Here is a 27,774-nt window from a genome sequence, read left to right on the forward strand (position 1 = left end):
GGCAGGACTGGTGAAAAAAGTGAAAGGATTAAGCGCAAAAAAAAAACCCACTTCATAGACACAGACAATAGATTGGTGATTACCAGAGAGGAAGGGGATCGTGGGCAGGTAAAGAGGGCAGAGGGAAGATAAATGGTGATGGAAGGAGACTTGACTTTGGGTAGTGAACACAATACAACATACAGATGATATATTACAGAATTGTACACCTGAAACCTAAAAATATAATTTTATTAACCAATGTTACCCAATAAATTTAATAAAAAATTTTAAAAATTAAAAATAAAGGAACCATACAGATAAATTGTATAGTGAGTTATATCACAATAAACCATTTTTAAAAAAGAATTATAAACAATATTAAATTCTAGTTAACAATATGCATGCTGAAGTGGTTAGAGATAAAATGTACTGGTGTGTGCAACGTGCTTTGAAATTCACCAAAAATAACGACAAATTGGTGGAGGGTAGATGTTGACAGAGGTGATAAAATAAGTATAGAAAAATGTTCATTGTACACTGTAAGGTGGTGTGTATTCTCTGAAAAATAATCAACTTTTCTGATGTTTGAAATTGTTCACTAGTCTGGCCTTAAAAAGTGGGTTTTTAAATATTTTCTTCATGAAAAGTTCTGACACAGTTTTGATGAAGTGAAATAATTATATTGACTACTACATTACCTATTTTTATTGAAGTAATTGGATAATTACTTGGTAAGAGAGAAAGCAGGACAGAAGAGTTAAGCACAAAACAGCACCGTTCTGTGACTGCAGAGTCAGAGACCTTCGAAACAAATCGTTATCATTAACACAGTTTTGCCAGTGGAGAAATGGAAACTGTGAACTTTCTGCCTAAACAGAGTATGATCTTCCATTTCAGATGTTGTTTGCCCTGCTAAAATCTTACACCTATTTTTACTGCTTAGGCAATTACTTTTAATTTTTTTTCCTTGTCTTTGCCGTCAGCAGTATGTTCCCTGTTTACATTATTCATGGAATCATGAAGGGTCACTATTGTCTGCCCAATCCCAGAAATAGTTTGGCACTTTTTCAAATTGTTTTGCTTAAATTGTACTAAAGTGGTAACCACTGACGCAGGCATCCATTCCAGCACTCTTGTGTTCCGGCCAGGGGAAAAATAGATAAAAGGAATGAAAGTATCTTTCAGTTCCTAAGCAGAGGAATAGTTGGTGAGGAATAGTAAAACTTTAGAATTCTTAAAAATTTGGGACTCACTGAAACATTTATACCTTAACTTGGAAAGTACTAACTAATCAATCGAGGTCACTCAACAGAAGTCATGTTGAATGTTGAATGCATTATTAAGTGTCCACCAGTGTCAGGCACTGTGACACACCCAGTGCTCTTAAGAACCGTAAGCGGCAAAGCTAGGGAGGAAAGTTGGAGAGGACACAAGGGCACGAGCAGATTCGCACCGCAAGATAAACCAGAAAGAAGGTGAGTGCCAAGGAGCAGATGGAATGGAATCACATTCCCCTGGCTCTCTTGCCGGCCGAGAAGCCAGGTGAGGGGGGTTGCGGCCATGGTACGGGAATGGGGGCTGCTGCTCAATGCTTACCCGGCCCCATCCGTCAAAATCACTATTTGGTATACTCCTTACTCCCTATTTTGTATTAAGTCTTGGATTTTTGTCTGAAACCTGACAGCTTTGGAAGCAGGCTCTTAGTTTGTTCTGCTTAAGACCTTCACTTCCAACTATGTATCCAGGCTTTGTTTGCCCAATTTTGTTGTTTGCATGGTTGAATGCTGTCCCTGGAAAGGTGTACTTCTGAGCTAGTCTGAAGTCAGTGACTTGCCTCCAGCATTCATGAGGAAGTTGTGAAGTTTCCGTTTCAAGGCTTTGACATGTCAGCATGCGTAAGTCTAGTCTGGTGCCAGGATGCCTCATGCCAATAGGTTCCTTTTGATCTGGGTGTGCAAGACTTTCCTTGTGGCTGTTAACCTGTTGCCATTAAAAGAGACAGAAAATTATAAGATTACGGTACGTAGCATATGTTGAAGGCACAAATATAACTAATACTGTATCAGACCACTGCTTTTGTTCTGCGAGAATTTTTAACCATGTTGGCATTTTTTTAATCCATTCGCTAAAACCCTGCATTCAACTCCTTCCTGATTTTCCATTCAGCCCGTGATGATGCTCCCGACCGCTCGCTGGAATGGGTCTGCTGATTCCGTTCAGCGCACTTTTGAACCAGTGGCAAGACTTGTTGTGGGGAGTACTGGGTAGCAGATTCTAATTTGGCAGCACCCTGGGGACATTCATCAATCAGAAAATATAAATGAGAAAATCATTTCTCAGGTGAAATGGTTCAACTGAAAATAATGCTGAAATGAAAACTCCAAAATGTTACCCAAACTAAAAATGCGTTCATAGTGCATGTGATCCCTGAGACTTTTTATTTTAATGTGCTCTTATCGGGCTTGACCTTTCAGCCTTTATAGTTTAAATAATTCTTAGTAACTTATTGGCTGTTCTAATGCCAAGCTCACCTTTCCTCCTGGCTTCCTGGCCTCGCAGCCCTCTCCCCTGCCTTCCTCATTCCCATTACAGGTCCATCTCAGCCCCGTTGCCCACAGCTTCCACAATATGTTGTTGTGAGAAATACTATTGATTCAAATTTGGGGTGAGAAATTTATATCATTACTATGCTATAAACATATATAGTATTTCAAATGTTTAAGAAACTGAGATGTTCCTCAGAATGAAAGCACATTTAATCAGGTCGACCATTGGAAGTAAGAGAAGACCTCCCACAGGAGACTTTTAAAACATTATTTGTTTCTGTTTGCTTTTTTTTTTTTTTTTTTTTAATTTTTTTTAACACTTTTTTTTTTAAAGGAAGGTATTTTTTTTTTAATTTTTATTTTATTTATTCATTTTAGAGAGGAGAGAGAGGGAGAGAGAGAGAGAGACAGGGGGAGGAGCTGGAAGCATCAACCCCCACATGCGCCTTGACCAGGCAAGCCCAGGGCTTCGAACCGGCGACCTCAGCATTTCCAGGTAGACGCTTTATCCACTGCGCCACCACAGGTCAGGCTCTGTTTGCTTTTAATGTTTATTCTGTCCGAAGGGCTAATGATTAAGACTTGAGACTTCAAGATGGAGGCAATCCAAGATCTCTACCGCACAGGTTGAAGAGAATGCTAATCTCAGAAATACTGAGTTACTCTGAGTTTATTTTAAAAAAGCTATTCGAGTCTCATTTTTAAATTCATCGATGATGTTCATGAATATATTGTCCGTATGCAGATGGTCGCAGCCTGTCACCCATGACTTCTCTGTAGTGACACCTAGTAAAAGTTCCCGTTTAAACGCTCTCTAAGACAGGAAGCCTTGCCGGCGAGACAGGTGCATGTCATTTGTGGGGTTTAGTGGAAATGAAATATGAGGCCCTGTGTTCAAAAAGCCAGAAAAAGTGCCATTAAAGGTACTAAACATGAAGCTTTCCTTTCTTCTGTGGTCTCTCAACCTGTAATGGCACTTTTACTTGCTAATTTAGGGCCTGCTCCTTCAGGCACACAGATACTCGGAACACAGGCTCTCGCAGGCCCTGGGGTTCACCCCATGACTCGGGAAACAAGCAGTCCATCAAATGTCAGGTTTCCCCTCCTGCCAGCAACCAGACTGATACTCTGCGCCATGGCCAGAGGCCGGGGAGTCAAGCCAGGCATCTCCCTTCCCACGGCCCCACTGCTCCCACCACGCTGGATGCGTACTGCAGCCACCACATGGGAACATGGCAGGTGCCTGGATCAGAGGTGGGCGAGAAGCGTGCCCCTGCCCAGTGCCCACAAAACGCTCTGAGGTACTGCCAGCCCTGGGCAGGACAGCTGCTTTCATACCCCACCTCCAGATGTCAGCGTGCGCATGCCAGCCTGACCCTTCTCCCATCCATATCCAGGTTCTGAACAGTGGCTGAGAGCAACAGCACTCCCTGGGGAGGAAGGGCAGGGAGAGGGGGGCCAGTGGGGACTGGAGCAGGGGGATGACGGTGAAGAACCCATCCCGAGAAGCCAGGAGGAGGGGCTGCCCCATAGCCAAGCCCCCTCTCCTCTGCATAAGTTCCGTGTCCCATCGGACTTCACTCACAGACTCAGGTTCAAAGAACAGCAATCACAGCACGTTAAACCCCAAGCACTGAGCTTTCTACGTGACACCCATAAAGCTGCCTGGGTGGGGATGGCAGCTAAACTCAAATCTACCCATAAAATAATAAAACAGTGGCTAACATCTGTTACGCCAGGCACTGTTCTAAGCACTTTGTTTTGTATGTATCCTCAAAAGAACCCATGAAGTATGTGCCATTTTACAGATGAAATAATTGATGTCCTAGGTCACTTTGTAGTAAATGGCACATTGAGGATCAAACCCAGGCTGTCTGGCTCGCAAAGATCCTTACTGGAGAACTGCAAGAGGAGTGAATAACCTAGACACTCACTGCAAAGCAAATCTTACTTAGAAACACTGTGCACTGACGAAGGCTTTGTCTTAAAGCAGATTTCTAGAAGATAAAATCCTGACTGATTGCAGGGACATTGGGTACTCTCTGTTAACAGGCTGTTGCGTTGATCCACTTGGAGCATTGAAAGCAACTATCATATAAATAGGCTTCTCTGTGAAGTAATGTCAGATGACTGGAGAGATTAAATAGAAAGCAGACAGGGTTTGTAGAGACTCCTAGAATTCTAACATTTTAAAATCTGTTGCTGTCTACTCCACCCCCACCCCCACTTTGCCCTGCCCAAGGGTGTATGGCTGATTAGTGGCAAGGCCGGGCTTTTGTCCTGGAAAGTGAGGTGCAGAGAAAGTTACCTGGCACCTCTGTTGTGTTCTTGGCATATGCTTAGAGCCCTCCCTGAGAAGGGTGCACTGGGAGGAAAGAGTATGGGGGAGGGGGAAGAAGGTGCAACTATCCACCTTAATGGCGACTATTTTCTTTTTGTCTCCCTCATTAAGGGAGAGCTCGTGTTTCTTTGTGTAAAAATTCCTATGTTGACTGCATCCATTTCATCTTAATCATAATTGCTATTATAAAATTACTCTTTTAACTGAAATTGCTATGATAAAGTCTCACTAATTATAATTGAGGAATTGCTGGGTCAACTTGTCTAACCCAGTTATCCAAAATAAGAGAATTACAAGAGAGTATGCAGTGTGATTCCTCGATGCCCAGACCTAGAGTATCAACAAGCTAGATCCTAATAACTCTCGGTAACTCTGTTTATGGAATTTGCAAGTGACCGGCCAGAGGCCATGACTGTTACTTCCCCCATTGACTGTCTTTTACTCTGGACTATATAATATATCACCATAAAAAGAAAAAGAAAACCCTGGCCGGTTGGCTCAGCGGTAGAGCGTCGGCCTGGCGTACGGGGGACCCAGGTTCGATTCCCGGCCAGGGCACATAGGAGAAGCGCCCATTTACTTCTCCACCGCCCCCCCTCCTTCCTCTCTGTCTCTCTCTTCCCCTCCCACAGCCAAGGCTCCATTGGAGCAAAGATGGCCCGGGCGCTGGGGATGGCTCCTTGGCCTCTGCCCCAGGCGCTAGAGTGGCTCTGGTCGCAGCAGAGCGACACCCCAGAGGGGCAGAGCATCGCCCCCTGGTGGGCAGAGCGTCGCCCCTGGTGGGTGTGCCGGGTGAATCCCGGTTGGGCGCATGCGGGAGTCTAACTGTCTCTCCCCATTTCCAGCTTCAGAAAAATACAAAAAAAAGAAAGAAAAAAAAGAAAAAGAAAAAAATAATAGCCACAGCCAACCTGTTCATTTAACCAGTTTATTGAAGATTCACAACTCAAAAGTTAGACACATTAAGCAATTTTATTTGCTCTCAAGGTGGCTTTTGCCTGGCTTTGTCAAATTCTTTCCTGTCCTTTAAGTATTGATATATCTTTGTCATATTCAACAACCTTGGACTCACTTGTTTAGTAAAATTCAATATTGTTTAAAACTTGAATCTCAAACGCAGTCTAAAATCTTATCTGCCGTTTGCCCAACACAGGCGTAAACTGGGATCTGTACTTTCTGAGCAGTTGAAGGGATTGGAAGCCACAGTCTAGTTCTGAAGATTCTAGTTCTCCCTTCTCTTTGCAAGGCCAGAGAAAATGACTGCAGTGATAACAGGGCATGTGTTTCTTCGCACAGCTGGTCACTCTTAGAGTCCTACGTTGGTTACAACGACTTCTCCCGTACGTCTGAGGCAGGCCTCCAGATGCTGGCCCTCTCACAGGCTAGGTAGATGAATTCTTCAGAGGGCCTCTAGGGTGTCCACACCATATTGTTTACTAATGTCAGAGCACAGTGATTGTGTCACCTTGTCCCCTGCCCACAGTTGTATGCTTCACTAGCTTTTTCCGGATGATTCCTTGCCACACAGGTCTTCATTGTGGACAGAACCGCAGCAGGCTGACTTAAGTTCTGCTGGTCTCACAGGCATTTCCTACACATGTGGGCTGCTCCGCCCGTGCCCCTCCTCCTCTCTAGCTCTCTCTGCCTTGCTCATGCAGCACAGGGACAGATTAGCATGTTCTCTGTCTACACAGATCTCCAGTGGGGAATGAACTGTCGATCTCTTCATATCATAGTACAGCTGGTCTTTGAGGTGGCCTGCCAGAGCCCAACAGCATCTTTGAACCTGGCTTCATTGGTAAACTCTCCTCTCACCACACATGGCACTCCCCACAGAGAGCAGTGGCCCCTTAACTCTTCCCCTCCTATCCCAAGCTTTTTATCTGGAAGTTAGGGTGATGGCTGTGTTACATTCTGACACCTTTTAGGCTTGGGAGGTGTCGGGGCCACTTTCTGAGAACTGTCTCTGGACCTCACTGGGTCCCTGCTGTTGTCAAGGCTGGCACTGTCCTGTTCAGCAGCAATGGAAGTACCACTCGCCATGCTGTTGTGTGTATCAGATGATAGAGGGAATAATTTCTGACGTAGAGCAAATCCTTGGCACTAAGTAAAACTTAATGTTCATTCCTTTGCCCTTTCAAAAAGGTTGAGATGATTCTAAGAGAAGGCTTAACAAAGGAGGGTGGTACATCAAATAAACTTAAACAAAACAGACAGGATTGGAAAAATACATTTCAGCCAAAAGGACCACATGAGCAGAGGCTGGGATATAGAAACTGGAGAGCAGATTTGGGGAAAGTGAGCACTCTTTGTGGTCGCGGAAAAGCAGGATATAAGATCAGAAAAGCAGGCTGGGAACATCGGATCAGGAGGGCGCTGAAGACAGGGTTAGGAATCTAAACCCGGATAAAATAACAGGCTTGTCAGCAAAGAGAGCGACCTGTTGAAAATGGCAAACCTGGAAGGTGAGTGTTAGGTGACGTGCAGAAGAAACCAGAAAGGCAGTGTTATAACAACTTCAAAAGGAAAGAATAAGAGGGGTGGGGTGCAGGGAGCACATGGGAAAGAGAGTGCACACAATATTGAGATCATTTGTGGTTTCTGATGACTACTCTTAGAGGGTACAATATGCCAGCATGTCCCAAACACATGTCGAGTGACGCTAGTCCTACCAAATGCACCGAGTCAGCAAAGGATTCTCTGGTCAAATAAATGGAGGAAGCTCAACATAATGCAGTCCCCACTTAGAAATGCCTATTTAAAGTAACGAAGCAGTTCAATAGGGGAAAAGACATATAGCTTTGTCTAACCTAGCATTTCCCAAAATTATTTGATCAGAGAGCCCTCTTCTAAAAACTCTGTATCAGTGCTCCAACAACTGCACTTTGAGAACCACTGCACACGTTGTGTGCTACGAATAGATTGCAGAGTTGATCTGTAGATTAATATTGTATATTTCTCTATCAGACATTAAAAACAAAATGTAAATTTATGGTGAACTTTGTTTCTGAGAAGAAAATCGTTCTTAGACTTTCGAAGCTTGAGCTATATCTTTTGATATTTGACCTTGTCTCATTCCAAATGAGATATCTTTTTGTAGCAAGAGATCAAGAAGCTCCAATTTTATAATTTTATAATCATTTCTGGGACTGACTGTTGTGTCCTCTAGAACGTGTACATCAGTGTCCCCGTCATCGGCCTTGGGCTCATTCGAGAAAAAGCTTTTCTTCTTCATGTTCTCAGGAGAAGGTCCACAGGAGGGCTTTGCTCCAGAGACAAACAAGAGGAAAGGCGCATTTGTTGTATTGTTACACATGATAACTGCTCACTAAAAGTTTGTTCGATTATGAAAATAGGCAGATATTAACTACAGTTTATACACAAAGAAAGTTGAGAGACATAAAGTAATATATTGGTCCAATGTAGCTAGTTTCTAATAGAACAAGGAGTTGAGAGAGACAGGTCTCCTGTCTTTCTGATAAAGCACTCCTTCAAAAATAAAAGATAAAATAACTACTTTGTTGACTGTCAAAAGGACTTTTCCTTTGTTTGTAAATTATCCCAAATTCCAAAAAGCCCCAGCCACAAAAGCAGCTGTGTTCACAGTTGTTCTTAGAGAGAGGGACCTTTTTTCCAGTTATTCATGTCAATGAAGATCGTCATCATGTTTGTCTTGCTTCTCATTTCTCACTGTATCCATGGAGAATAGCAAAGACTAGTAAACTCCAACTATCAAGGCAGAAATTATGCTCAAATGAATAATACAGAAACGGATTCAGAAAGGTAGTAACTTACCTCAGTCATTGGGCAAGTTGATGAAACACACATCTTAGCCATCTTTGTAGCACAAATGTGATAGCACCAAGCATTCAAAGTAATTAATGGAAGTACACGGTTATTGAAGGGCAGACTTTTTGGCTGAGGAAATAAGTAGCATCTTATTCATATACCTCCAATATAATCACTATAATCACTCACTTAAAGAGGCTTATCTACTGTGTCTCAAAAATAAAAGTGCCTGTCACTTTAATTCAAACATGAATTATTGCTATAATATTTTTTAAAGATTACAAATAAAAGCTTATAAAAAAAGCAAGCTTTACTTCCAATCATAGAAGAATGGTGAAATAGGTTTTAAAAACCCTTTGCTACATATCTTTAATAATGTTCAAATCCTACATTAATGCAAAAGAAATTTTTTATTTTATCATTTTTCTCAAATTGCATGTTTTTTTATAAATGTGTCATTTATAAAATCTATTTTAAATCTGTTTTGTGATCATATTTATACTTAATTATCTGTTCATTCTGAAAAGTGTTTTTAATAATAAATAATATATAACCCACGAAAAGGAAGGATGGTTACCTGAGAGAATGAAACTAGGCAATTAGGAGTAGGGAGGGGCACTTTTATTTTTTTTCTTTTCCTTTTTATTGAACTTATTGGGGCGACACTGGTTAACAAAATTATGCAGGTTCCAGCTGCACATTGGGGAGGGGCACTTTTTATTTTTGCTCTTTATATCTTTTCTATTATCTTTTAGAGTATGTTCATTTATCAGGAGCCTATTTTAGTCATAATTTTTTCAACCTTCATAAAAATTGGTTTTAAAGATAAAGGCATATAATTAACTTGATAGGCATTTACACTTTGTCAAAGAAAAAACAATTCAAACATTCGATCCTATAAAAAAGCTGCTGCGTGTTCAGCACATAATTGCAACAAACATTAACATTTTAGGGACATAAAATTTGCCCTGGTGACCAGGAGTAAATGCAAGGCCTTAGGCTGTCCAGCGCGGATCTGTGTTGGTCTAGAAGTTGGCATATGCTGTCACCGCTCTAAGCCGACGCCGCGGTGCCCTGCTGCAAAGCAGGTGCGAGCAGTGGTTGCTGGGCAATGGATGAAACCACAAACCAGCTCCCTTCACTTCCACATTTATTTATCTAGATTAATGATGTAGGCCATCATAAACAAACGAGTTATTTGTTAGATAAATAGGATGGCTAATGCATGTCAGGAAATTTTAAGATTTTTCCTTAGCGTTCATGTGTACCTTTAGTGCTTTTAGCCTTGGAAGAGATACATATTGTTTGGAAACCAAAATTAAAGTTATATTGAAAGAGCACATTATGATTTCCTTACCTTATGATAAATAATACCATGAATCTTAGAAAGGTACGTTGTGTGTTCTGTTTGAATTGTTTCCTAACAAATAGAAGTTATAGAATAATTTATTTCTAGTAAAGCACAGAATAGCATTATTTAGAGGAGAAAATCTCAAGTTAGTCTTAGCTATCATTCTCTCCCCAAAATTCAAAGGAAAGTCAATTCCAAAGGAGAAAAATTTAACCAAATGTTCTGGTTACAACTCATTTAGAATGTGCTTGTTCCTTTATAAGGTTTAAGAAAGTCATAGATGCAGTATATTTCAAATGTTTTATAAGATATGACATCTACTATCAATGGTAATGGCTCTACTACACCATATTAACAGTCAGTATAAAAGCTCCACCATCTCTAAACAGATTGTTTCCGCAATTAGTATCTATGTACTAAGTTGGCAATAAAAATATATGTAGGTCCATTTCCTCAGGCTCTGCCTCCCAAAAGTGTTGCAAAAATAAAGTGATATAATAGATTATCATTTCAGGAGTAAAATGTAAAATGTCAGCCATGAAAAAAAAAGTCGAATAAGAATAATAACATTCATTAATACTGGCTTACTGGAAATTGGACTGAAGCTTTCAAAAATTGTGTTTTATAATCTACTCTTTTGTTGATTATCATGGTAATTGATGTCACTGGGAAAGGTTTGGAGCTTTCTATATGCATAACTGCTTCAAAGATATGATGAATCAGCCCATTTACTAATACAATTCCAAAGCTAACGACCATGCTTCTGCACTGAGTCCGTTCTGCCAAACACCCAGCCATCTTCATCAGAATTACCAAGCTGGTTACGAATGGGAGCGTGTGACAGCCTGAGTAGGGCACTGACCAGAAATGCTGGTGTTTGCTTCTACTTTGTCCACGTATAATTCAGCCAGTAATTGGTGAGGTTACCGTAGTACAAAGGCCAATTTAAGAAAAGCCTGATAGTATCATCAGCAAGATGGCACATTAGGAAGACCCAGACATCCCTCCCTTCACAGAGACACCAACTCAACCATAAAACAAGGAGCAGTTCTTTTTGTGAGGAATCTGTAAACCAGTTAAGAGGCCTCTGCACCCTAGGTGGATGCAAAATTAGCCACCTCGAAGCCAGCAGGAAAGTTCATGGCACCCTCTCGCACTGTCCAGGCAACTGGACGTTCCCACCTCCCACCTTCTCCCTGGAGAGAGAAAGAGAAGAGCGGGCCCTACAGCTTATATTCTGGCTTTTTTTTCCAGAGGTGGGAGGCACTTCCTGAGAAATTGACTTCTTTCTTGCCTGCTGATGGGACATGCCTGAGGCCACAGCGAACAGAAAGGAGCCGGGTGGCATGCTGCTTCCCCAGAACACCAAGGGCAGGGCGGCCCCTCCCTCGGGGAGAGAGAAGGGTGGGACGAGCACCCAGTGTCCTGGCTTCTCAGTGCGGTGCCCAAGGGACTGGTTCCTGTTTGCCCTCCATGATGTTGGTCTGGGCAGAGATAGTTTGGGGCATGACACCAAAAGCAAAAAGAGCCAAGTGAAACTACGTCAAACTAAAAAGCTTCTTCCTTAGTAAAGGAAACAACAGAACAAAAAGGCAACCTACTGAATGGGAGAAAACATTTGCCAATCATGTATTTGATAAGGGGTTAATATCCAAAATACATGAGGGACTCCTACAAAGCAGCAGAAAACAGTTATAGTGTAATTTGACTTCAAAATAGGCAAACAGTAGAAATTTCTCTAAAGAAGATATAGAAATGGCCAATAGGTATATGAAAAGATTCTCAACAGCACTGATCATCAGAGAAATGCACATCAAAATCACATTGAGATACCACCTCACACTCACTATGATGGACATTATAAAAAAAATAATAATAACAAGTGTTATTTTCAAACACTTCATAAAGAAAAGCCTGGTCAGATGGCTTCACTGGTGAACTCTACCAAAACATAAGTGAGGTTGTGGGGAAATGGGAACACTTGTGCACTGCTGGTGGGAATGTAAAATCATGAAGCCTCTATGAAAAATAATAGGAGTTTTCTCAAAAAACTTTTAAAAAGACACTACATTCCATGTCCAGATAGTCATCCAAAAGTATTAAAATCAAGATGTTGGAGAGATATTTTCACTCCCACATTCATTGCAGCGTTCTTCACAATAGCCAAGGAGTGGAAACAACCTATATGTCCATAGATAGATGACTGGGTTATTAAAAAATGTGAGTATATACAGGGAAATGTTATTTAGCCATAATGAAAAGAGATACTGTCGTATGCTGCAGCATGGATGAACCTTGAGGACATTATGTGAAATGAAATAAGCCAGTCACAGAACAAATACTGCATAATTCCACTTATATTGATCTAAAGTAGTCAAAGCAGAAAGGAGAATGGTGGTTTGCATGGGCTAGAGCTGCTATTCAGTGACTGTAAAGCTTCAGTCATGCAAGATGAGAAAGTTCTAGGAGTCTGCAGTACAACATTGTGCCTGTGGTTAACACTAATGTACTGTACACTAAAAATCTTTCAAGAAGAAAGACCTCATGTTGTGTGTTTTTTAACCACAATTTTATTTTTTAACCAGAACTCTCTTTTTATTTTACAATTTTACATGGGAACATTTACATATGATGTGATTGTAGCATTTGTTTATAACAATTTTTTTTTGGGGGGGGGGTATTTTTCTGAAGCTGGAATCGGGCAGAGACAGTCAGACAGACTCCCGCATGCACCCGACCAGGATCCACCCGGCATGCTCACCAGGGGGCGATGCTCTGCCCACCAGGGGGCGATGCTCTGCCCCTCCAGGGAGTCGCTCTGTTGCGACCAGAGCCACTCTAGCGCCTGGGGCAGAGGCCAAAGAGCCATCCCCAGCACCCGGGCCATCTTTGCTCCAATGGAGCCTCGCTGCAGGAGGGGAAGAGAGAGACAGAGAGGAAGGAGAGGGAGAGGGGTGGAGAAGCAGATGGGCGCTTCTCCTGTGTGCCCTGGCCGGGAATCGAACCCGGGACTTCTGCACGCCAGGCCGACGCTCTACCACTGAGCCAACCGGCCAGGGTACAACAATTTTTTTTAAAGACTAGTTATTTTGATCTTATACACCAACATTCTCATGACAAGTGGAGAGTGTTAGGATGAGACAGATATGCATTAAATAACATAAGACTAATCAAAGCCTAGTGAGACAATTAAAATTTTCTAAGCCTGATGATTTCTGAAAAGTATACATGACTATACACTAAAATACAGCTTTCAACTAAGTCTGCTTATGTATTTATTTTCAAAAATATGAAATTGACGTTTACTATAGCTATCAAAAGAAATTTTTCTTGACTACATTTTAGCACTTGCTAACTTTTTTATTTCTGATTTATTCTACCTAAGGGATATGTCAAATATAATATTCTCATGGTAGACACAATGTAGAAACTGTTATCTTGACATGTACAATACGTTCACAATACTTTCTTCGATCTTTCTTTTGAGTCCAAGGTTATTAATAGTGACAAACTACTTTGCCCTGGTGGGCTAGCACAGCAGTAGAGCGTTGGCCTGGTGTGTGGATGTCCTCGGTTCAATTCCCGGCCAGGGCACACAGGAGAAGCGCCCATCTGCTTCTCCACCCCTCCCCCTCTCCTTCCTCTCTCTCTCTCTCTCTCTCTTCCCCTCCCACAGCCAAGGCTCCACTGGAGCAAAGTTAGCCTGGGTGCTGAGGATGGCTCCATGGCCTCCACCTCAGGCGCTAGAATGGCTAAAGTTGCAACAGAGCAATGCCCCAAATGGGCAAGAGCATCGCCCCTTAGGGAGCATACCCGGTGGATCCCAGTCTGGCGCATGCGGGAGTTGGTCTCTCTGCCTCCCCACTTCTCACTTCAGAAAAATAAAAAATAAAAATAATAATGACAAACTACTTTGAAGTAAAATTTAGTACTACTTAATATTTAATAATTTTTATTTTAGTAATAATAATTAATTTTATATAATCTCTTCTTGAAATTCATGCATTATTATTGTTTTAAAACTACATGACCCGTATGAGTTTTTAACAAACAAGTTAAAAATACCAGTAAATAGTGATATTCAAAATGCCACGTTTATCTACAAATACCTTATATTTATTGTTTGCTATACTTCCTCCTCTCTCTGTACAAACAAGCATATGGCCAGACCACAAGCAAATTCATAATTTGCATGATTAGTATCAATATATTCCTTTTTTTTTTTTACTGTATAGCACATATTTATCTGAAAATTTACTTATGGAGTCCTCATTTCTTTACGTATTCCACCACCACTTGAATTCTGAAAATGAAGAAACGTTTTCTTTCCAAATTTTTAGACATGCTTTGCTCTCCGGCTTTAAAACAGCAAACACAGTTGCCAAACAGAAGCTTCTAGAAAGCAGTTTTATAGCCAGAGGCCATCGAGGTGAAGGAAGTATGTAGACATCATTCTAAAATGTGTACCAAGTTTTCTGATTCGGTTCTCTGGCCTAAAGTTCAGCGGGTAGTTTCCGGAGCTATCGTTTATTTTGTTAGGAGACGTGCGTCAGTTATCCGTAGAAGGTCTTCCCGCCCCTCTCAAGTTTCTCAGTCACGCTTCCATGTACCACTCAACTATTGGCACATTTTAGTCCCAGGGGATATATTTTGTTTGGCATCCTGAGGAATTTTGATATATTTAAGAAGGTGAGAAGTACACATTGGCATCATTTAAACAACATAAGTCTAAACCCAAATTGGCTTTTACATGCCAAAGATGTGAAATGAGCCAACTGTCTAATAGTACAAAATAACTGTTCAGCTGCATAAGTTGATTTCAGCAAAACAGTTTGGTATGTGTTTTATCCTGAACCATTTAGATACAATTATGCCTTATGGTGCCTTAATAATAGAGGCCAGTTGTCCATGACTTTCACACAGATATGAGTCATACTAAGCTGTTAGTCATCCTAGAGTTGAATAAAATACAAGAATATTGCTTTCGTTCAAAGTGCAGCTTCAGCAGCTTCTGTGCTGCTGCCAACAAATGCGAAATAGGAAAATAAATTTGAGGTAGATGATTGTAGATAGTGAACCTCTTAACTTATTTCAATAAAATAACTGTGGATATTTAAGTGAGTTGAGGCAATACATGACAGATTTTCTTTTATTTTCAGACCTTTAAATACATATGCTATTCATTTTTAACTGGACCAGCATTTATACTCTGTGTGTGTGCGTGTGCACGCATGCGCGTGCGTAAGATATGTACATGTGTGGGGTGCTGTGCAGACCAGGGTTGGAAAGAGAAATATATAATCTTCTTTGAAGAGCTTACAGTCAAATGGGGTTGGCATGCAGTGAGCGAGCACAAGGGCTAACTCTGCCACAAAGCAGACAATGCTATGTTTTAATGCAGATAAAGACCAGAAGTTAGTATGGCATTAGCAAGTAAGAGAATTCGGGTGGTAGGAGAGGCTGTGTTAGAAAGGGTGCTCTGAGAGCGTCATATAAGTAGACGTTAAAGAATGATCCCCATGGCAGGGGCGCAGTGTGGGGAGGGACAGGTGGAGGGAGAGTCTGAAGTTCTACTAGAAAGGTACTTTGGGCCCTGGCCGGTTGGCTCAGTGGTGGAGCGTCGGCCTGGCGTGTGGGGGACCCTGGTTTGATTCCCGGCCAGGGCACATAGGAGAAGCGCCCGTTTGCTTCTCTGCCCCCCTCCTTCCTCTCTGTCTCTCTCTTCCCCTCCCGCAGCCGAGGCTCCATTGGAGCGAGGATGGCCCGGGCGCTGGGGATGGCTCCTTGGCCTCTGCCCCAGGCGCTAGAGTGGCTCTGGTCGCGGCAGAGCAACGCCCCGGAGGGGCAGAGCGTCGCCCCTGGTGGGCATGCCGGGTGGATGGGTCCCGGTCAGGCGCATGCGGGAGTCTGTCTGACTGTCTCTCCCCGTTTCCAGCTTCAGAAAAATACCAAAAAAATAAATACATACATACATACATACATACATACATACATACATAAAATAAAAAAATAAAAATAAAAAAAAAAGAAAGGTACTTTGCTCTCTGTACCAAGTCAAGGGAAAAGGACTAGTTGGGATTTTACAACATATGTAGGCTTTATTGGAGATAACCGTAATATATTAATTTCACAACCTACATAAAAGTCACTTTGAGTAATCAGGGGCCACTCTAAAGAGATATAGACAGTCATGCTCCGGTCAGCCAAACTGAGGTGCGTTGAGAAGATAATGTGACTCCATTCTGGAGAAAGATGCCATTGGTGCTGTCACCGTGTATAGAGAAAAGCAGCAGTTTTCAATGTGAACCCCAGGTAAAAAGGCATAACAACAGATGCTGTAAATGTGGCTCTTTCTCTCATAGGCGACCCTTTGTGGTATGCTCCAGAGTGAGGAGCAGCAGAGGCTTGCTTATTCAACAATAATTAATGATTTCTGCAAGCAACCTAGGGGCCACATAATAGGAAATAAAGTTGGAAGATAAGTTAATGTCACGTCATGAAAGCCTTCTTTATATGGAATGCCAAACAACTTTTCTATAAGACAAAGTGAGTTAAAGAATAAAAATTATTACTTAAAATTATATTTGGACTATTTCCCAAAAAAAGGGAACTTTTCTTATAATATGCACAACAGAATATTTTACAATTTGGAGGTACTTCTTAGAAGCATATTGTTTGGTTGATATTCTTCCAACCATGTTGCTGGCACAAGACTTCCAAGAAGGGGACATGGACTGGTGGTGGCACCGCCCTCAGTGTGGGGGTCAGGGGCTCTCAGGGGTTCCAGTGCAGCCTCGTTCTGGACTCCAGGGAAGCTTCAGGCTTTTCAGAGCACTGGCACCCCCAGCAGAGTAGCCGCTTCCTTCCTAGGGCACGGTAACCCACCCTCGTTCAAAAGCACCTTTTCCCTCCCTGCCACAGTGGCCTTGCCCTCCGCTACCTAGGATGCCTGTGGTTGAGTTTTCAGAGTTCTGGATTGTCTTGCCTGGAGGTACATCCTGACCCAGATGAATGTGACAATGTCGCATTTGTCCTGTTGCTCAGTTCACTCCCATAGAGGTTTACTTCCATAAGAAGTATTTGGAGGTTTTAGTTTGTTTTTGTTTATATTTTTTCTGCTTTCTGCCCAATACCTCCTATCCTCAGAGAGTGAGAAATGTGTGCTCTCTGATTTCTCCTTCCCATCAGATCCTCTCTCTGGTAGGATGTGTCTGAAATAGGGCTCATTTAAATATGCCCACTGTGATAAAAGTCCAGTCGTTAGTCTTTATTGCCTTGATTTCCTTGATTGTTCAGTTCCATGCCCATGTTAAATTCCCTGGATTCAGGGTTCACCTTCCCTTTCTATAGCCTTTGGGAAGACATAAATTTAAAGGAAATATACTACAGATGAAATATATCTTTTCTAAGGACTCCATAGAGAGAATTCTTTATCTCCTAGTATTTAATAGCTCATTGTCAGTATCTCTGGATATAAACTGCAGAGGCTGAAAGAATCAAGGAAATCACCAAATTCTTTTTTTTTTTTTTTTTTTTTTTTTATAATTTTATTTTTTTAATGGGGTGACATCAATAAATCAGGATACATATATTCAAAGATAACAAGTCCAGGTTATCTTGTCGTTCAGTTATGTTGCATACCCACCACCCAAAGTCAGATTGTCCTCTGTCACCTTCTATCTTGTTTTCTTTGTGCCCCTCCCACCCCCTATCCCTCTCCCATTCCCCCCTCCCCCCCCGTAACCACCACACTCTTATCAATGTCTCTTAGTTTCACTATTATGTCCCACCTACGTATGGAATAATACAGTTCCTGTTTTTTTCTGATTTACTTATTTCGCTTCGTATCATGTTATCAAGATCCCACCATTTTGCTGTAAATGTTCCGATGTCATCATTTCTTATGGCTGAGTAGTATTCCATAGTGTATATGTGCCACATCTTCTTTATCCAGTCATCTATTGATGGGCTTTTTGGTTGTTTCCATGTCCTGGCCACTGTGAACAATGCTGCAATAAACATGGGGCTGCATGTGTCTTTACGTATCAATGTTTCTGAGTTTTGGGGATATATACCCAGTAGAGGGATTGCTGGGTCATAAGGTAGTTCTATTTTCAGTTTTTTGAGGAACCACCATACTTTCTTCCATAATGGTTGTACTACTTTACATTCCCACCAACAGTGTATGAGGGTTCCTTTTTCTCCACAGCCTCTCCAACATTTGCTATTACCTGACTTGCTAATAACAGCTAATCGAACAGGTGTGAGGTGGTATCTCATTGCCGTTTTGATTTGCATTTCTCTAATAGCTAAAGAAGATGAGCATCTTTTCATATATCTGTTGGCCATTTGTAAATCTTCCTGGGAGAAGTGTCTATTCATATCCTCTTCCCATTTTTTTATTGGATTGCTTGTTTGTTTGTTGTTGAGTTTTATGAGTTCTTTGTATATTTTGGATATTAGGCCCTTATCTGAGCTGTTGTTTGAAAATATCATTTCCCATTTAGTTGGCTTTCTGTTTATTTTGTTATCAGTTTCCCTTGCTGAGCAAAAACTTCTTAGTCTGATGTAGTCCCATTCATTAATTTTTGCCTTCACTTCTCTTGCCATTGGAGTCAAATTCATAAAATGCTCTTTAAAACCCAGGTCCATGAGTTGAGTACCTATGTCTTCTTCTATGTACTTAATTGTTTCAGGTCTTATGTTTAGATCTTTGATCCATTTTGAGTTAATTTTTGTACAGGGGGACAAACTGTAGTCCAGTTTCATTCTTTTGCATGTGGCTTTCCAGTTTTCCCAGCACCATTTATTGAAGAGGCTTTCTTTTCTCCATTGTGTGTTGTTGGCCCCTTTATCAAAAATTATTTGACTATATATATGTGGTTTTATTTCTGGACTTTCTATTCTGTTCCATTGGTCTGAGTGTCTATTTTTCTGCCAATACCATGCTGTTTTGATTGTCGTGGCCCTATAATAGAGTTTGAAGTCAGGTATTGTTATGCCCCCAGCTTCATTCTTTTTCTTTAGGATTGCTTTGGCTATTCGGGGTTTTTTATAGTTCCATATAAATCTGATGATTTTTTGCTCTATTTCTTTAAAAAATGTCATTGGAATTTTGATGGGAATTGCATTAAATTTGTATATTGCTTTGGGTAATATAGCCATCTTGATTATATTTATTCTTCCTAGCCAAGAACAAGGTATATTCTTCCATCTCATTATATCTTTTTCGATTTCCCTTAACAATGGTTTATAGTTTTCATTATATAAGTCCTTTACATTCTTTGTTATGTTTATTCCTAAGTATTTTATTTTTTTTGTTGCAATCGTGAAGGGGATTATTCTTTTGAGTTCCTTCTCAGTTGTTTCATTGTTGGCATATAGAAAGGCTATTGACTTCTGTATGTTAATTTTGTATCCTGTGACCTTACTGTATTGGCTTATTGTTTCTAGTAGTCTTTTTGTGGATTCTTTGGGGTTTTCGATGTATAGGATCATATCATCTGCAAAAAGTGATACCTTTACTTCTTCTTTTCCGATATGGATGCCTTTTATTTCTTTGTCTTGTCTGATTGCTCTGGCTAGAACCTCTAGTACCACATTAAATAAGAGTGGAGAGAGTGGACAACCCTGTCTTGTTCCTGATTTAAGGGGGAAAGCCTTCAGTTTAGTGCCATTTAATATGATGTTAGCCGATGGTTTATCATATATGGCCTTTATCATGTTGAGATATTTTCCTTCTATACCCATTTTGTTGAGAGTCTTAAACATAAAATTGTGTTGTATTTTATCGAAAGCCTTTTCTGCGTCTATTGATAAGATCATGTGGTTTTTGTTCTTTGTTTTGTTGATATGGTGTATTACATTAACCGTTTTACGTATGTTGAACCATCCTTGAGATTCTGGGATGAATCCTACTTGATCATGATGTATTATTTTTTTAATATGTTGTTGTATTCGATTTGCTAGTATTTTGTTTAGTATTTTAGCATCTGTATTCATTAGAGATATTGGTCTGTAGTTTTCTTTTTTTGTGCCATCCTTGCCTGGTTTTGGGATGAGGGTTATGTTGGCCTCATAAAATGTGTTTGGAAGTATTGCTTCTTCTTCAATTTTTTGGAAGACTTTGAGTAGAATAGGAACCAAGTCTTCTTTGAATGTTTGATAAAATTCGCTGGTATAGCCGTCAGGGCCTGGACTTTTATTTTTGGGGAGGTTTTTAATGGTTTTTTCTATTTCTTCTCTACTGATAGGTCTGTTTAGGCTTTCTGCTTCTTCTTGACTCAGTCTAGGAAGGTTGTATTTTTCTAGGAATTTATCCATTTCTTCTAGGTTGTTGAATTTAGTGGCATAAAGTTTTTCATAGTATTCTACAATAATTCTTTGTATATCTACGGTGTCCGTGGTGAGGAAATCACCAAATTCTTATCTTTTATTTTATGTATTAGAAGAGGTTACACCTTAAAGGGATACATACTATTTACAGTCTAACTCGGTAATATCTACATTTTAAATGATGACTTTCTAACAAGTCTGCTGGTGGAAGCTGGCTTTGGCACCAGTTTGTTAAGCTGGATATAGCTATAGCCAAGAACAAAACCCAAAGGTCTTTTAAGGGCTTCATTTATTTCACACATTACATTTCTGCTCTATGTCAGCACTCTTCCAACTTAAAAAAATAAGATGATAGTATTCGGCCATAGTACATTTTTAAACCCCTAGTTGATGAGAGACATCATAAACTAAGAAGTGAAGAATTCACAATACACATTACTAAGAGAAGATTAACATCCAGAGTAAGCATGTCATTCTCAGTAAAAACAACTCAATAAAGGGGGGAACATATTTAATTCACAGGAGGGGAAACATGAATAAGTGTTTAAGTCACTGGTAGCCAGGGAAAATGAAAACTAAAATGACTATCATGTCACACCTGTCAAATTGGCAATTTTTTAAAAGTCTATCAGTAAAGTAAATTGGTGAGAATTTAAAGAAATAGGAACTTTCCTACAGTGCTGATGGGATTATAGATTGCTGCAACTTTAATTTGAGGACAAATTAGCAATGACTTGCAGTGTTGATACCATACATATTTTTTGACCCAGAAATTCCACTTCTGGATTCACATCTTGGAACATCTGCGTGGACACAAGAGGAAGAATAAAAGAATGTCGAATAGAGCATTTCTTGTAGGACAGAAAAATTGAAAACAACATAAATGTCTTATTAACAAGAGGATGGGTAATTAATTTTATACATTCACACAATGAAGCACTAACTACCATAGAGCAGTTTAAAATGAATGAGCTAGAGCAACATGTACCAACATGATAAATCCCCAAATCCTAGGAGTGTAGGAAATAAAACAAGTTATAGAATGATACATGTATTGGAAGACCATTTATACCAAAATATTCAGACATGTAAAATATATATTATTTCCATGTATGTGTGTGTATCTGCAAGGTATATATTTTTGCACGGCGTGGGGTCAAAGTCAGTTTAACGTTCGTATGGAAAATAATACAATAATTAATAAATAATAGTACAAGAATAAACCCAGTTTGGCATCCTTACAACTGTAAACCTACTCTTGTCCCTCCCATCTGCATATATTGATTTAGTAGTACACTGCTCACAAAAGGTGGGGGATCAGGGAACGTGCAGGTACTCCAGGACTTTCAGCCTTTTGTATAGCGCATTTCCACCAATGACATCAAAGTTGGTTTTGCATCTCATTTGCATAATTGAACAACTTTCTTTGGCTTGTCATTTGCTTTTCTGATGTTCTTGTTTAATAAAAAACAAAAAAATCAAATGCTTTTTTTTAATCCCTTCATATTCATTTTGCAATGCCCCCTAATTTTTTGAACAGTATAGTTAAAAGTGTCCACGAGCAGAATGAGCATCCAATCTATCTAGTGCTTCCCTCCGGAGAGGCTTGGACTGGTGAGGGGTGCACGAGGGTCTCCGCTACCCTTTTATTCTAGTTCAGATATGGCCAAATGTTGGAATGTGCTGAAGTTTAGTGATGACTGCGTGGGTGTTTCATGTTATTTTCTGAGTCTTCTACATGCTTGAACTATTTCCATATAATATCCACATGCACCAGATCTAGCCCCTTCTCCCCGCCTCTGCAGCTGCAGTCCTGACCCACACCCCCAGTCTGTCTCGCCACACTCATCGTGCTGTTCCCTGCCAAGTGTGTGCTTTCTTCCCCCTGTGATGTGCACTCGCTGTACGCTCCTCTTGCAAAGCTGTCCCAGGTGTGCATTGCTCTTTCCTTCGCTTCCCTCATGTCTGCTGGGATGGCCTCCTCAGAGGCTTCCCCTTACCAACCTGCCTTAGGACTGCGCTCTCCTGGGGCTGAGCAATGCTGCCTCTCTAACAGTGGGCACGCCTACCGCCAGATCTCAGTCTGTGAACACCATTTTCCAATAAGAGAAGCCAGGGCTCCCAGGAGGAGTGCTTGACCAGGGCCACAGGAGGGAAAATAGAAGATGAGGCTGAACATCTTGGTTCAGAAAGTTAGGAAAAGCTTTATGAAAACACTGAGGCCATGTTAAATGAAAACAGGATCCAACATGAAGGAACTCCTAATGACCAAAGCGAAAACGATTTGAGCCACAAAATAATGATAGTCTCCATTTTTAGCCTCAAGGGTAAAATAAGTCCATTCTGACGTAAATTTGATCTAATAAAGTAATAAGTGCAGAAGGAAGGGGGGAAGAAGGGAACTAGAAAGCCACCCTCTGGCAGACACAATTATAAATGTTGCAAACTCATAAAGGAAAACAGATGGGTGGTCATCAGAAGGGAAGGTGAGCGGAGGGAGGAGGAGACAGATAAAGGGGTACAGTTGTACGGTGACAGAAACCAGATTTTTGGTGGAGAACACAAGGTGCTACAAACAGATGTTGAATTGTACTGTTGAGAACCTGAAACTAACATAATGTAGGAAACTGGTGTTACCTGCGTAATAATTTCAGGGGGTAAATCTGACCCCATCACTTCTCTGAAATCCTTCCCTGGCTCACCATTGCCTTCCGAATGAAACCTTACGTGTTCAGCCCCTCCCTTGTTCTCATCTTTATCTTCACACCCCTCCTTGCACAAACCCTGAACTCCAATCCTACGGGACAAGCCAGCCTGCTCGTCACACCCAGCTTCGACCTTGCAGTTGCTGTTTGTTTTCTTCTCGTGAGAGTCTGACTGCCTGACTCTAACTTACCCTTTCTCTTCAACTGGAGCACTACCTGCTCTTCAGAACCCCTCCCTGTCTGCTAAGTCACACAGTGACTTCGGCTCCTGGTATGAAACTCCTTCACAGAACCTACTTGAGGACAAGGACTCCCGGTGGCTGCAGCTAGCTTGTCGCCTGCCACATAGCAGGTGTTCAATAAATGTTTGTTGAGAAAGGGAGGATTTTAAGTTATATAAATAGTAAGCAAATAAACTTTTCCCTAATTTTTCTCCTTTAATTCTGTGAACTTCAAGCTCTTACATATGTGTGCAATTGATTTATTTTACTCCATTTTCTGCTTGTTCTTTGATTTAGATGAAACATTAATATCAATTAACTGAGCAATATTTAAAAGCTATCCACTTTGACATAAACTATTCCGGTTAACATGTTACTGAGCCAACTGAGACTGTGGGATGCTTGTCTCATTTTAACCTTCAGAGAATCTGCTCATCTAGTGAACTCTGTAAGTTGCATCAAGAAGTATGTTTTAAAAATATGTACCATCTTAAACAAAGACATCAAAATAGACATCCCATTTACTTATATGCTTCCTCTTTATAATGTACTGAGAAGTTTAACTGGTATTTATTTGCTAGCCCCAGAGTGTGGAAAGCCGTAGAAAAGGTTAAATAAATTAACCCCTGAGTTTGGGGTCTACTTAGGCTGCAGTAAAAAGAAACTTTCTCAGGGGAAACAGGGGAAGCCTTAGGCCAGTGAAAGAGGGTTACATTTTTACCTCAATATATTCTTTTCAAATCAGACTTAGACTTATTCACATCTACCAAGCCAAGCTCGGTATTTTTAGTAACAGTAACCCAGAGCCACAGCCTGGTGCTTGGAAGCTGACAAATAAGCATACTGTTCCTCTTACACACAATATGCTCCACATCTTTAGTTCCACTCGTCCTTACAGAAGCTCTTGAGCTTCTGATGTTCCTTTAAGGAGATGACAAGGAGCACTGGTTAATAAGCTCTTGGGTTTATTCAGTGTCCCTCTTCAGCGCTCATTTTCTGAAGTTGAAAACACTCATGCGTGTGCATACATGCACACTAAACTTTGTCAGAGGTGAAGTACTTCCAAATGCCACTTGAATGTGATTTAAAAAATCCTGGGCTTGATAAGATTCATTACACAAGATGCCAGGCCTGTTTGCTCAAACTTTTATGTAAGAAACAGAAACGCACTGGTTTAAAAGGGGGGGAGGGGGCTCATAGAAGTAGAGGTTAACAGTTTATTGTGTTTCTATAATAATGTCTGCTGTATTTATCATTTTAAAACAAACAAACAAAGTAACAGAATTTATTACAGATTATGTGCTAGAAAAGCGTTTGTCATGTCTTTGGCTTCAGATAAGAAATCAAAGTCTATGACTTACCATTGCTCCTTGTTTCTAGTTTTGAGTTCTCTGTTTTCCCTCCCTGGTCATTATGATTATCTACAAGAATTCAGGACATGATTAAGTACTTTTATGTTTCACATTGTTGGTAAATATTATATTTCATTCCAAGTCACACTACTGTCAATGTTGTTATTTTACAATGTGGTTGTAAAAGTCTTCCAATACAACTTCATGTTACTCTAACTAGGTCAGGGGTCCCCAAACTACAGCCCGTGGGCCACATGCGGCCCCCTGAGGCCATTTATCCGGCCCCCGCCGCACTTCCGGAAGGGGTACCTCTTTCATTGGTGGTCAGTGAGAGGAGCATAGTTCCCATTGAAATATTGGTCAGTTTGTTGATTTAAATTTACTTGTTCTTTATTTTAAATATTGTATTTGTTCCTGTTTTGTTTTTTTACTTTAAAATAAGATATGTGCAGTGTGCATAGGAATTTGTTCATAGTTTTTTTTATAGTCCGGCCCTCCAACGGTCTGAGAGACAGTGAACTGGCTCCCTGTGTAAAAAGTTTAGGGACCCCTGAACTAGGTTTTCACCTTCTAATCTCAGAGAGTGTTCACAATCCCATCCTATGGTCTAGTCTACCTCTAGGTAAGTTCCTCAGGGAGCTATTATAACATCCCAGACTCACTCATGTTTGTTCTTTATTAATGCAGCCATGGGTCTGTTTGAGGTGTGTAATGACATAGCTGGGAGGTTAATGGTTGTTGATATCAATAAGTAGACTTGTAGAAAGTTAAGATTGTAAATCCAAGGTTTTGTGGATGGTGATTGCACCCACTCTTTGTTTCAACGAGACTAGCTATTTTGACCACAGAAGTTGCCAGCCTAGAAAGTTTCCTGCGTTTGCACTTTTTTTACCCAGCACAAGTTTTATCGGGCACCATGTATCAGAGGATGTAGTGCTAGACCTCGACTCATACTAAACATTTTAGATGATATGATTAAGCTTTGATTTTTATTATTTTGTTAATCATATGTTGAGAAGGAGGTGGAACTTTTAATTGATAAAAATAACACTTAAAGATCTTAAATAACCAGTCCATGTCATGTTACAATACCTATCTTGTCTTCTTATTGCTGGATATCAGCTTGTGACTTACTTTCACCTGCCATTCTCTTCAGTGAAAATTAACAAAATTGCTTAATGATTTTATTGAGATGACTATACGTGTTGAAAAACTGTTATTATAGTGGTAACTGTAAAACAAATAGCACCTAGTGTGCCTACATAATGAATTAATCCTTCTCCCAAGTAATTAATTTACAAATCAAAAAATTCTTCCCCATTCACATTTTCCTCTAGTATAAAGGGAAATTAGAGAATTTAAGTTTTCAATCTTTCCTTTCTTTGAGGTGCTGTGAATATTTAACGTATAATTCTACAAGAATACTGTGCTTAAAAATAATTGATCTGGCCCTGGTCAGTTGGCTCAGCGGTAGAACGTCGGCCTGGCGTGTAGAAGTGCCGGGTTCAATTCCCGGCCAGGGCACACAGGAGAAGCGCCCATCTGCTTCTCCACCCCTCCCCCTCTCCTTCCTCTCTGTCTCTCTTTTCCCCTCCCGCAGCCAAGGCTCCATTGGAGCAAAGATGGCCCGGGCGCTGGGGATGGCTCCTTGGCCTCTGCCCCAGGCGCTAGAGTGGCTCTGGTCGCAACAGAGCGACGCCCGGGAGGGGCAGAGCATCGCCCCCTGGTGGGCAGAGCATCGCCCCTGGTGGGCATGCCGGGTGGATCCCGGTCGGGTGCATGCGGGAGTCTGTCTGACTGTCTCTCCCCATTTCTAGCTTCAGAAAAATACAAAAAAAAAAAAAAAAAATTTGATCCTATCCCTAATGACTGACTGGAGCTGTTATAGTAACATTAGCCTTACCTTATGGGGGTAAGAAAAATGTATATTTATGTATATTCAAACTCACTTTTCATTTTTAAAAAGTTTTATCATAAAAGGTGTCTGAGATAAGAAGCCACTTTCCTTCTCCAAAGCTACCAGAAATGTATAACTCTACTACTATGGAAACCATATCTTCTTACAAACCTCTGCTACATACAAAACAGCCTATTGCTCTGTTTTTATCACTGCTTGCTCTCATGCACCAGTCACGTCGTTTTCCCTGTAGTGTTAAACCTTTCCTAAGTGTTTGCTTATTACAAGCCTGAGTAGTTTGTATTTATTTGTCAGCCTATGGCTGTATGAAGTCATCAGAAATATCGATGAGCCTGACTGCCATAATTAAATGGCAGACGCCCATATTTCCACCTTTCTTGGGTTGAACTATTTATGACCTAACTCCCAGCAAATCACACAGCAGCTTCTCCAATGGTAGGGAAATAGAACCCTGCCCTGCTGCATGGACAATGGAAAAACTGAAGTTTTGCCTATGTGCTCTCTTTGACCTGCTTTTTTCCAAATGGCACAACTTTGAGAACACACGTCACCACATTAAATGTAACATTGATCCTCTAGACCCAGAAGAGCCCATTCCTTTTGTCCTGTGAGTATCATGATCTTCCCAGGATGCCTCTGTTCCTGGAAAGAATATTACCGTGAGCTCCAGCTTAGCAGATCGGAGTGTGTCTCGACCCTCTCATTTCATCCTCTGTGCTTTGGCAAGTCCTTTTCCTCGAGTACTGGGAAACGTCTGTCTGAGTATGCTACATAGTTTTTAAATATGGAGTTATAAAAACATTAAGAGAATATTTATAAAAGGTTTATAATAGAATTCATTTAAGTATAAGTCCAATAGTGCATCTCATCTCATAACACTATATTTAGACGTAATTTTTCAGGAATTTATCTGTAAACTTCTTGTATCTAGGAGACTTCCTGAGATACTCCAGACAAGTCTAAAGGAAAATGAACTGCAAATTGTTATGACTTAATTTTTTAACTTGATTAAATTATGATTATAATAGTAGGGCCCAGCCAACCTTTTACCAGGATGCTGTATGTTTCTGAATGATATAATGTAATGCTTTTTCTGTGCGAAACTGACATGGTGTAATAACTTACTGCTATTTTCAAACAAGTTAGCTTAGGGTGTTCCCACTAGCAGTACATCCCCAAGAGTAAGGAGCTATGTGGCTTTCTTGTTTCTTAAATATTTTATGGACCTTTAGGA

General features: G+C 40.7%; 1 protein-coding gene across 3 annotated transcripts in view; it reads left to right on the forward strand.

The window, feature by feature from the left end:
• ELP4 (elongator acetyltransferase complex subunit 4) overlaps positions 1-27,774 on the forward strand; it is a 209,544-nt gene that overhangs the window by 157,329 nt on the left and 24,441 nt on the right. The window contains exon 10 of one of the 3 annotated variants that reach the window (XM_066251180.1): positions 2,907-3,054. The exons of 1 other annotated variant lie outside the window; for it this stretch is intronic. In XM_066251180.1, the coding sequence (XP_066107277.1) occupies positions 2,907-3,054 (148 nt within the window). The remainder of the gene's footprint in view (positions 1-2,906; positions 3,055-27,774) is intronic. One more of the 3 variants, XM_066251181.1, reaches the window with a different exon arrangement.

The sequence above is a fragment of the Saccopteryx bilineata genome, chromosome 1 (genome assembly GCF_036850765.1).
Source record: "Saccopteryx bilineata isolate mSacBil1 chromosome 1, mSacBil1_pri_phased_curated, whole genome shotgun sequence".
NCBI classification, from domain to species: Eukaryota; Metazoa; Chordata; class Mammalia; order Chiroptera; family Emballonuridae; genus Saccopteryx; species Saccopteryx bilineata.